At 31.5% G+C, this 12,419-nt stretch overlaps 2 protein-coding genes across 2 annotated transcripts, besides 4 other annotated features; one reads left to right on the forward strand and one right to left on the reverse strand.

Moving 5' to 3' along the window:
* Positions 1-1,613: 1,613 nt before the first annotated feature.
* Positions 1,614-1,649: a microsatellite.
* A 3,556-nt stretch (positions 1,650-5,205) lies between these two features.
* Positions 5,206-5,233: a microsatellite.
* Positions 5,234-5,393: 160 nt separating this feature from the next.
* PVX_097555 (variable surface protein Vir12/16-related) lies at positions 5,394-7,089 on the forward strand (the record flags this gene model as incomplete). The annotated part of the gene is made up of 2 exons (XM_001613119.1): positions 5,394-5,420; positions 5,566-7,089. The coding sequence occupies 2 exons, from the start codon at positions 5,394-5,396 to the stop codon at positions 7,087-7,089; spliced, it is 1,551 nt and encodes a 516-aa protein (XP_001613169.1).
* Positions 5,952-5,976: a microsatellite.
* A 1,657-nt stretch (positions 7,090-8,746) lies between the features above and the next one.
* Positions 8,747-8,772: a microsatellite.
* An 873-nt stretch (positions 8,773-9,645) lies between these two features.
* PVX_097550 (hypothetical protein) lies at positions 9,646-10,990 on the reverse strand (the record flags this gene model as incomplete). The annotated part of the gene is made up of 2 exons (XM_001613118.1): positions 9,646-9,810; positions 10,046-10,990. 2 exons carry the CDS (start codon positions 10,988-10,990, stop codon positions 9,646-9,648), a joined length of 1,110 nt encoding a protein of 369 aa, XP_001613168.1.
* Between the last annotated feature and the right edge of the window lie 1,429 nt (positions 10,991-12,419).

The following is a 12,419-nucleotide window of genomic DNA, read 5'->3' on the forward strand; positions in this document are numbered from 1 at the left end:
ATCAAATGATGATTCTTTAGATGATATAAGAAAAAGCACGAACACGCCAAAAGAAGATTACTCAGAGAATCATATTTACTTAGGAAGCGAAAATAATATGCATACCAGTTTAAATGCAGAAAAGAGCACTTATACACCATGGGAAAAGTACGAAGAAACAACTTATGATTATACGTTTGATACAGAAAGCGGAGATAAATATCCTGAAGAAGATTCCTCAATGGGAGAAATTCACATGACAAGAGGTAGTGAAAGGAATAAAAGAATGAAATCTGTAAAGCAAAGTTATATGTCAAAGACGAAGCAGTCAGAAGTAGAGATTGATTCTGAAGATGACGCTGGAAGTGAGGGCAATTTATATAGGGAAGAGTATCCAATGAGAGATTTTGGTGAAACAAGGGATGGTGATTTTAGCGAAGAATCTCTTTATATGAATAAGGGTGAAACTTTAGTAGAAGATGCCCATTTTAAGGAGAGAGACACGTTATATCAACCGGCATTGGAGGTCGAAGATAACTTTAGTGAAAAAATTGACATATTCGATCAGCCAAATTTGGAATTAGAAAATAGTTCTGTGAAAACAAGTGGCAAACTAGGTTTCAAGAAATTGTTTGGAAAAGATGGTCTTGTGAAAACAAGTGGCAAAAAAGGTCTAAAGAAATTGTTTGGAAAAGATGGTCTTGTGAAAACAAGTGGCAAAAAAGGTCTAAAGAAATTGTTTGGAAAAGATGGTCTTGTGAAAACAAGTGGCAAACAAGGTCTAAAGAAATTGTTTGGAAAAGATAATCTTGTGAAAACAAGTGAAAAACTAGGTCTAAAGAAATTGTTTGGAAAAGATAGTTCTGTGAAAACAATTGACAAACTGGGCATACATAAATTGTTTCGAAAAGATAGTTATGTGGAGACAAGTGACACACTGGGTCAGCAGAAATTGTATGGAAAAGATAGTTATGTGAAGACAAGTGACACACTAGGCCAGCAGAAATTGTATGGAAAAGATAGTTATGTGATGACAAGTGGCACACTAGGCCAACAGAAATTGTCTACAGAAGAGTTATCGGCAATTTTAATTAATATACTGAAAAGAAGGAGATTGATGAAAAATAAGCGTCTAAAGAACAAAGCATATTTAGCGTGCGCTAAGAATTTATATAGAAAAATGAAGTACATAAATGAATGCGGTTATTTGAACAACTATACATTACCACCAAAACGTGAGAATGAGAATAAGAATAAGTATGAGAATGAGAATAAGAATGAGAATAAGAATGAGAATGAGAATGAGAACGACGTGTACATAACAGAGGACGACAATGGCTTATTTAAAAAAATTAATGCTATAAATAGCGATGATTATATACCCGATGAACCTAAGTCAACGATAGTTGATGAATATGAGGACAAGTTATATTTAACATACGAAAATCGTTTATTTAAAAAAATTCACAGTGAGAAAAAAAGCGACTTAGAAAATGTAAAGGAATTATTGCAAAAAAAAGAAACCCAAAAGGCAGAAGAATTTGTAAAGAAAGAGATATTGCCAAAGGAAAAAAAATGCGTCATATATATATACATGGATGATAAAAAGAAAGATACAGATCCAGAAGCGAAAGAAAAAGATTGGATTATATATAAACATGTTAAAGATGGCAAAATAAAGGTTGAATTATTGAAGGATGTAGAGACAATGACTAAAGTTGATGTGGCAGCTGTTGATTCGGTATATAGACAAACAGAAGAAACTCTTATGAAAAATATCATAGAACCGTCGAAAGAGGCCACCAAACCCAATGTAAAAGAAGTTATAAAAAATGTGGCCAAGTATGGTATTCCAGGGACACTGGCAGCCACCGCCATACCATTCCTTGCGATGAAACATCTTCAGGTAGCTGGTACAAGTCTTCTGTTAGAGGCTGGATTAGCAGGACTCTCAGCTGGAGTAGCTACAATGGCATCGTTGGCCCCCGATGTTGCGGCCTTTGCTGGAAGTTGTGCATTTGAAACGGCAAGTTCTTTTCTAGGAGGCGGACTTAACTTGGGAGGCTTACTCTCGTCCTTTTCGACGGGTGCAACTTGTGCAGCCAATCTTGCGGTGAAAACTGCAAGTGTCACAGCTAAGGCAGTAGTTGATGCCACCGCTGCTGCTACTTCAGCTGGAGCAACACACGTAATGATTCAGTTTACATTCCCGATATTAATTGCCCTTGCCGTTGTCATCATTGTTGAGGTTCTCTTCCAAATATTTTTGTATCTAGATAATAAGGGCAGCCTGGATTTCATTGATAAATACAAAAGAAGATTCAAACGTTTCATGGTTGAAAGAAAATACAAAATGAGTAAGCCAAATTACTTATACAGACGTTATGGCCGATAAGTGTGTTCATGAGTGCAGTGCTTTTTATGAACTTACGGAGCATCGCGTGAAAGTGTTGGTCTTAAGGTGGTAATTTGTTTTCACATTAATTTATTTATTCCTCATTTATGTATTATTTATTATTTATAATTTATTATTTATTATTTATAATTTATTATTTATTATTTATAATTTATTATTTATAATTTATTATTTATAATTTATAATTTATAAATTTAATTAAATATTTTTAATATTTACGCATTTTGCATAATCCATATATGTTTTATACATTGCGCTTATTTTTTAAGCTTCAAGGGGTTCCTCTTTTTTCCGTGTGCTGAGTAGTTTTTAGTAGACATAAATTAACGCTCTCCACTAATATATACATATGAGAATATTTTTGTACATAATGCATGTTGTTACATCCGCATTGTTTAATTGACATTTCTCAGTGTTTATTTAACTTCCCCCCCTGTGGTAGCTTATAAATAAATAGGTAAATAAATAAATAAATATATTTATATATATATACAATATATATGTGTGCATATACGTGTATTGGATACTCCGGTGCTTTTTTTGTTAAATCAAGTCCCACGTTTTTTCATCAAATAATGGCTTCACCCATAGGATTTGTACAAAAATGAAGCACTAATATGTTATGCTATACCATGCTATGCTATTTTTTAAATTTTTATGAAGCCTTTTTTATATATATTTTCTATACTGTTAATTACTTCATTAAAAAAAAAAATACCAACTTGTACTATTATGTAAACTTTAATGAAATCAAATTAACAAGTGTTTTATACTTATAATGGCCCATTTCACGGTCAGGAATCTTACCTAGTGCAAATTTCAACATTATTGTGAGGATTTCCCTAAACGGGCATTTCTAAAACGGTTACTAGGAAAATTAGTTTTTCTTCATTCCCATTTGTTCCGTAGGAAGTTTTAACACATTGATTATTGCACAAGCGAGTCTCTTCCATTTGGCGCTTGCACCGGGATATTTCTTCTTATATTTGATGTGTCACACTTGTCACATGAAACACGATCACGCATTTGTAAAATAAGACCTACCCATTATGTGAATATGTACCTTTCATTTCCTAGTTCCTATGCAGAGAAAAATTTGGATGCACACACTTGTCTTTGCATTGTACCACAAATCTGTGATGGATTATTGGTTCGATCAACACGGATTAGTGCATAACCTAGCGTGTACCGTAAATCACAAATGTGACCACCTTAAGGATGGTGGGCAACGGTAAATGTGCAATGGGCTGGAAGGTTAAATAATGGCCACCACTGAGGCTTCCTTTTGGTGAAGCGATTCAGCTTAATTAAACAGAACCAAGTTAGAAATGTAAAAAAAAATACGTAAAGTATTTTATTAAAATGGATAGTTGTTGTACATCTTTGGCACTTCCCACCGTTTGTCGAAATTTCCCACAAAAGCGGCCTCTAAACGTTGCATCGCAGTAGACATATATTTATATAAATAAAGCATAAACTTAGATATACCTCTTTTACCAGTTAGTGGGCACATGCTTTAATTTAGCTACTGCCCACATTTGAAAGATGGTTACCTATTGGTGATTCCGGAAAGTGAAGTTTATAAGTTGAGAAATGTAGATCTACTTTGCGCTTATCTGAAGAGAAAGGAATAGCCCCTTTTCATTGGAACATTTTAACAGTGACAATTAATTTCACAGAGTGTTATTTCGAAGGATATTTAGGTGCGTATTCTGGGCGTAATAAAATAACTGCATTGAGTGTATGAAAGGTGAGCCTATTTGGGGAAAACCGGTCCAACAATGCCATACCGTAGAAAAGGCAACACTTGTTCTTCATCGTTTTTCTAAATAAAATGATTATTTATCGTGGGTGCTTTTTTATAGCAATTAAGTACATGAAAAATACCAAAGTGTATGTGTGAACATTGGGATAATATATCTTTGCATAATTTCGATGACGCCGGCGTAGGATAAAAGTGAAAATGCATTTGTTATCGTACAAAGTGTGTTTTTATAGAATGCATAAATTCTTGCTCTATCATCATTACATATATGAAATGATTTTGTTATAGAAAATCATTTGGGGGGGCTTTTTTTCATGTACTTCTTTTCACCAAACAGCTCGCTTTTTTTTTATGAAGATGTATAATTAAGTACATGAGTTCCAATGTACACATTTTTCGCGCGGTGAAAATTGTATTACTGGAAAAAATAAACTCCTTTGTTTGCTAATTTTTAGTGGGACGAAATAATTGGGATATTTTCTGTACCTTAATATGTAGAAAATTTTGAAGTTATAGAACTGAATAATTAAAACACTGCAAAATTTTCCAATACTTTATAAAATGAGATAGCATTTGCTTACTATTTATCGCAGTTTACAAAAAGGCACGATTCTTCTTGCGCTCATTTTATAGCAGTAATGTATACCATTTAGCTAAAATGTGTCAAGAAATATGTATACAGTTATTATTAATAAGGGGAAAAAACGTAAATTCTGCATTTTAGGGACACAAAATATTTACTAAGAGCAAGTGAAACGCGCTCATTCGACATCTATGCGAAATGATATGTCTATGAAGATCATTTGGATTCGCTAAAAGAAATTATTATGTGAACTTTTGTATACACGCTCACTATTAAACTTTTGTGCTTATTACAAATAATTCTTTACCTCTTGTGAGAGAAATAGAATTATTTATAGTTATTCTCAAGCTTATTGTTTTCGGGGCAATAAGTTTTTACGCAGAATCACATTTTAATCGCTTCGTATTATTTGCTCCATTAATTTTTCTAAATTATGCATACTTGACTTTCGTAGTGTTCCATTTTCTTTGATTATTTCATTCTATTCCATCGTTAAATAATCATCCTTAGGATGAAATATTTAATTACACTTAGTACAGATAAAAACATAAAACACAACAATGAGTTGTGTCTCGTCATCTTAGGTCTATTTTTAGTTGTCTCAAAAGGATTTTTTATTATTTCATATGTTAAGCACAAATAATGGCAAAATGGAAATTAAGAAAGAAGACGAATTGGTACATATTAGTGTTTCGTTGTACTCTTAGAAATATCCCTATTCGTTTAATTATTCTATTGAGTACTGCACAAAATGAACCAATTTATCCTGTGAAACGGTAAAGCTATAATTCATGACATTCGTTATTTTTGTTTAATTAGCAGGATGATCTTTTAAAAGGCTTACCATCTTCTGATAAGTATGAGACACTTAATGCAGAGGTAAGTGAAAGCACCTATGATGATGATTGTAAAGTTCTAGGAAGTAACGAAACTATTAAAAATCTTTGTAAAAAGTTTTTGAGGAATATAGATGCGTTACCTAATTCAAACGGCAATGAAAAAAACTACAAGGATGAGCATTTATATGTAATTTATTGGATACTTGATGAGTTACGAAGAAATGCTAAGCCCAATTCAAGACATATTAATGGTACTAACATTAATGATATTGTTTATGTAGGGAATATGTATTATAATAAAACTCACTCAAATGTTTTATTCAGTGACTATGACTTTGATTTAGAAGAGGCAAAAAAAGAGAAATATTTACACGATTACTTTACAAACTATGAAAAAATACTACAGTGTGAGAACGATAAATGCGAAAAATATTATAAATATGTTAGTTATATTAGAGATATATATTACGAAATTCAGCCGATATGCTTCAAGCTGCGCTGTGATTATTTTTTGTATGACTCAAAGTATGACCCGGATGATGTCTTATCTAAATTAGAAAAGCGTATTCAACAGAATAGTGTAGAAGAAAATAAAAGAACTGAAACTTTGAGAAATGGAACAGTACAGGAACCTGGAAGACCTAAGTCGAATGTTGATATGGTAATTAAATATGTGATATGTTACAAAATACAGGATGCGGATACTACGTTAGTCAGATATAAATGTGAAGACCCGGCATACAGGCAACACACCGAAAGGGTAATCCCTGGTAAAAATATTAAAAAAATGGAGATTTATATGGGTAACACATCAGACGCTATCCAGGAAATTCCCAATAAAGATTGTAAAAAGATTTACAGTAATAATAACACATTTTATGGGTTGAATTGTACTAAAGAATCTGAAGAAAGAAAAGAATTAAAAAATTCTGAAAATGATGCCACTACAGTTGCAGATTCAAGTGGAAATACTGGACAAGTTGTAGATTCAACTATAAGCATTGATGAGGTTTTAGACACGGAAAGGTTCGTGCCAGGAGTAAAACTGTTATCCGCACATCGTGATGTAAAAAATCTTAGAGGAGAGTATGAAAATGATGATAGTGAAACGATTATTTATACCGGAAAGAAAGATAATTCAGTAACATTTTTTCCAGAAATTTCTAACGAAGATCGGAAGAAGTATGTCGACAGTGAAGTACCTGCTTGTGAATATTACAAATTCAAACAAAATAAAATATTTTGCGTAAACCCATTAAAACCACATGAAATTAATAAGAATGGGGAAAAAATAGATAACATACTTACAAGTAGAGGAAATAAAGTGATAATCATAGATAACAGACCTGTCTTAAGTGCCATGTTAGGCGAAAATTCTACTTCATTAAGCTTTGACATCTTCCGTATGATTACCGTAGTTGCTGCAATAATTGGATTAATTTTTGTTCTTTTTATTTATATTAAAGTAAGCAAGAATGACGTTTTACTGCATAAGCAGTTGTATTAGTGTGAGTATCCTATTTATCCCATTTTTTTGGTAACATTATATGTATGCATGTGAGTAATATTTTATGTGTGTTTTTTTTGTACGTCAGTTTACGCCCTTGGGACCCTATTTGCGGAGGTGCGTATCGAAGAAAAAAAAAGTGAACAGTAATGCTTATAGAGAACATAAGCAAACACCATCGACACACTCCTCAAAACAAAATAATGTAAATTTGAGAAGGAAGCGAATACAGATAGCATATCAAGCTGGGTAATACGTATTACATTACGGTTAAATGGTATTAAAATGGATGATGAACAACAACAGCGAGGAGGGTATAAATAGGGTTAAATGAGCAATTATATTTAATAATAAAAAGGGACAGATATACAGAGAATAAATAACTGGATTTTACTATTAAACAGTTAATACATTTTGCAAGCTCGTTAAAACATGTGTTTAACGTGAATACCTTATTTTGTAGTATGTTGTGAAACGCAAATAAATTCAGAATATGAAATGAGATTTAAAGTGAATAAAACTTAAAACGAATAAGCTTGTATTAAATTACACGTAATAATTTTTTTTTAGTACAGGATGTGATAAGCGCTAGATACATATTGGTGGTATGCAGAATGGGCATAAAAGATTGACGTAGTAGGAAATATATTTAGTAGTTACAGTTCTTAGTGAACTAAACAAATGAGCTATTTTTAACTTATAAATTGGAAAAGTTTCAAAAAAAAAAATGTTTACAAAAATGAGTTATACCATTGTAGGAAAATATATGGGGTTTCACAAATTACTAACCATGTGGTATAAAATGAGGACCATTTGTATATAAGCATATATGAGAAATATTTTGAGCCTTATTAATCTGTCTGTGTAAGTTATTATGTCTTTTTAACCGATGTAATGCACTCTTTTTTTTTGTAAACGTAGCAGTAAAAATTTATTAGCCTATTTCACTTGCGATTGTTTTAGTTATCATTTGTTGTTGGTTTTGTTCAATGAAATAGCGCATTTTAGACATTTCATTTTTTGCACTGCAATGCTGGTAATTTTTTTTGGTACACATTTTAACACTTTGTAAGAACAGTTAACCAACCATTTTGAATTGAATTAAATTAAAATAGTTATTAATGATTTACGTTTCCAGTTTTAAAAATATCATTATTAGTACAATATATAAAATATATTTTAATGTTTTATTTAGAGGTTATGCTGTTATACTTCATCGTTAAGAGTGAGGAGCAATGTTTAGCCTAAGCTGAATCATTATAACCTATGAAGAAAATCACACAAAAGGTTAAATTATGCAGTTTAGCTCTTTCCTTTTTTATCACTTTAAAATTATGCATAATTAGTACCAATGTGGACACATTCCGAGCTACAGTGAAAAATGTAAAGTTACACTCTACAAAAATTAATAATTTTTAATGTAAGACTGCGTAAAAGCTGTTAAAAGAGGTTAATTTAAAAAGAAATATATATATATTAAAAAATAAAGGAAGCGGCTTAGTATTATCACGAGGTAACTTTGTTTACAACCTTACACTGCACAATAGAATAATATGTTTACAAAAAAAAAGTCCAAGTTTATAGTATAACTGATTAGGTTTATGCACATTACGACTTTACTAAAAAATTGTAGTTTTTAAGCACTATAACAAAAAAAATGGTTAATTAAATTGCACGCATTAATAGGTTAATATACGTTAATATATATATATATATATATAATCCGAATTGACTGAATGTTTGTGTGGCTTACGGTCTGATCCTGTTTATAGAATCAATAATGCCTTCATATTATCTTCAAAATGATATTATATATTGACAAAAATATTTATATGCAATTTGCCCCTTTTTAAATAAGTAAATTTTGCTCACTCGGGGAGTATGCGCCAAATTGTCGTCTCTAGAATTGTGTGTTACTTTTTTGAATAAGCCTAGGACAGCATTTTCGTGAGAGACGGGCTTACTTCTACATTCTTACTGTATATATCATTATCAGATATATTGTCATATTAGTAGTATTGTTGAGGACTATACGTGAAATATATATTATTGTTTTCGAATTCTGAAGGTTCAAACAGCATTCTGCCTAATTCTTCTTCTTGCTTGTTTTTGCTTTTATTTTTAGTTTTCTTGTTTTTAGACTTCCCCCGGGAAGAAGTATACTAAAGGAAAAAACAATTTTATAAAATTGTATTTTAATCAAAATAAATGGTTATAAAAATGTTCATCATATTTTTATTACATAAGTTTTATTTTACTTTAATAATGGGGCCTAATAAGAGAATTATGGATGAAAGTGCCAAAATAATTGTTAGATAATTTTTATCTGAAAGTTTTGCAAGTATTGTAGCAAATAGAGATAAATTTGCATTTGCATCTTCCGTGGGATTTCCTCCTGAGTCTTGACCTACATTTGGAGCAAGTACACATTTAATGTTGTAAGATGTGTATGAATGGAAATGCTAGTATCACCTGCACTTATTTGAGACTTTTCATTCTTTGCATCGTACGGTGAACTCTTAATAGTAGAATTACCTTCACCTTGTGATCCCCCTTTTAATTGTACTTGTGCATGAGTTTGTCCCCCTTCAACGTGTTCACTTCTAAGTTGATTATCATGAACTCCATTTGGTTGAGAACGTCCACCTTCTCTACAAGATGAATCTTCTTCAGGACATGTCCTTTGTGCATTAAATGACGAATGTCCCGTACTTGGCACACCTGCAACAGATTGCAAAGGTTCACCAGTTGTCGATGGTTTAGCAACTGGGACTATTCCAGCAAATGTCCTATTATTATGTATTACTTCAGAAGATGAAAAACTAGTATGTAAAGTACCAGAATGTGAAGTAAACGTTTGGGTAGTAACAGGGGTTGTAGAAGAAACAGTTGAAGTAACAGTAGTTGTAGAAGTAGAAGTGGTAGTAGTAGGAGCAGAAACAGTGGAAGCCGTTACAGTAGAAGAAGTATTAGCAGATGCGGGACCATTAGAATTATGCATTCGATCTTGATCAGTAGCTTGATGAGCTCCAGGCTTTGAAGCAACGCCATTCAACGGACAGGGTGGGCTTTTGGTTGTACACGATTCAGACGAAGAAGAAACTGAAACAGAGGGGCCTGTAACAGAAACTTCATTATTTTCTAATGCGCATCCATGCAGTTTTTCGCATGGAACGGGGTCGTTGACAGAACTATCTTGTAAAGATTTAGTTGAATCACTTTCTGATACATTAACCCGATTTTGATCTGCGAGTGATAAATCGCTAATTTTAACACGTTCAGTTTCAAGAGAATCAGGAGCAGTAGGTTTATCCTTAAATGCTCCAGAAGCAGGTTGCTCTGCCCTATTAGCAGGCTGAGAATCTTTTGAAGATTCTGAATCATCTGCTTCCCTTGCATGTTCCTGTTCACCAGTAGATGCACTATTCAGTTCTTGACTTTTTCCCAATTTCTCTACTTCAAGTTCCCCATCATGTTTTGTTTTTAGCGAAACTTCTTCTTCCGGTTTTGTTATTTTATTTCCGCAATACCCAACTTCTTTACATAGTTCATCTGTTTCAGGATCTAACTTAATTTGTTCTCTTTTAATTTCTTCTAATTTATCAAGACACTTAAGGTAATTATTATATTCTTTCAATGCTACCTTTATTGCTGACGCAATACTCCCATAAACACTTGGGAATTCTTCTTTAGGGCATTCCTTGTCTTCCTTAAAATAACTATTTAGATAATTATGTAAATCTTTACATTTAATAATAAATTCTTCTCCTCCCTCATTAGTCTTATCCAATTCATCGGCTTTCTCTTTAATACTATCTACAACAGCAGTCAATTTAGTTAAGCATTCTTCTGCTTGTTCTTCTTTTTTCTTTCTAGTATCTGTAAAATCAATTTGAATCATTATTTATCCATTAATCGTTATTATAGTTATTTTTCTTTTATTTTTGTTCCCGCAAAAAAGTTTGGAAAATAATTTAAGCATATATGTAGATACATTTGTGAAAAGATAATCTGATATTTTAGTGTAATGAGATTACATAATTTTATGTCAAGCAGTATATAGGATGTTGAGTTTCTTATTAAAACGGGCAAATTATAAATAATTTATTTTACCAAAATTAGTCTGAATTGAATATTAAGTACCTTATTTAATGGAACTGTAAAAGAATACATGATCCAATTACAAGAAATAATTGAATTTATGTTTTTTAATCGTTGGCTAGATTTTTCCGTAAGTATATATGTCGCCACAAGTGATATGCTATAGTACAATTTTGAAATTAATTTTTAGCGTGATATCTTTTTTCATCTAAGGATTAATGGTGGCTTCATAAAAAAAAATGCATATAAATAGAAAATGAAAATTTATAAAAAAAATATGCTTCTTAAAATTATTATTTGTTGAAATATTGTTATTCTTACTAAAAGGAGGCATACATACTTTTATTTTATCATCTGTATTCAGCCATTTAAGCATTTTCTCTTTTCCTTCTTTCCATATGGATTTATATTAAACCAAATTATACTGTCAATGCTAGAAGGTTTTTGCATTTCTCAAAAAAATGAATACTTTATAATTTATTAATTTATTTTACGCTTTTAGGATATGACTTCTGAAAATGAAATTTAAAAGAATTTTTATAGCATGCCGAAAGTGACTCCCTTTACGTTAACATAATTATAAATGCCTAATTTCTGTTAGAAATAAAGTAAAAGAATATTTCCAGGAGAAACGATTCCCAGGTAGTAAAAAAAAACAAGTTATAATTATAAAATAAATTATATAGAAGAATCATTTCTGTGTAATAATTAAATTTAAACATTTTCATCGTTCATAATGTATTAAGACGAAGCACTTTCTTAAATATGGTAAGTCTGTTTTTATGCATATTAGCATAATAGATAAGTCTTTTTTTCAAAATAAATGTGCAAAAATTTAAAACGCCATTTTTAACATAAAAATGTTCTAAAAAGTGCAAAAAATGAGCAACATATTGAAAACGTCGCAAGATAATAAAAGAACAACAACAAAAAAGGCACACACATGCTGAGTATTACATTTCGTGTTTACTTCATTTCTTTTTTTATTAAATAGAATTTCTGGTGAAACGCTATTTAAATGAGTTACAATACAGTTGCTCCAAATAAATATTTAAGTACATGTAATAGATAAGCATGTGTTCTTATGAACGATAGTATGCTATACGAATTGAGCAGTTTGGATTATTTGCGTGTCTTGGTCGTAAAGCAATTGTGCAGGTTCCCGTAGAGTTTCCTGTACATATCTCGTGTTAATATAGTCCATAGTTCTTTTTTTCCTCGACGTTTTC

This window comes from Plasmodium vivax, chromosome 10 (assembly GCF_000002415.2).
Source record: "Plasmodium vivax chromosome 10, whole genome shotgun sequence".
Classification (NCBI taxonomy): domain Eukaryota; phylum Apicomplexa; class Aconoidasida; order Haemosporida; family Plasmodiidae; genus Plasmodium; species Plasmodium vivax.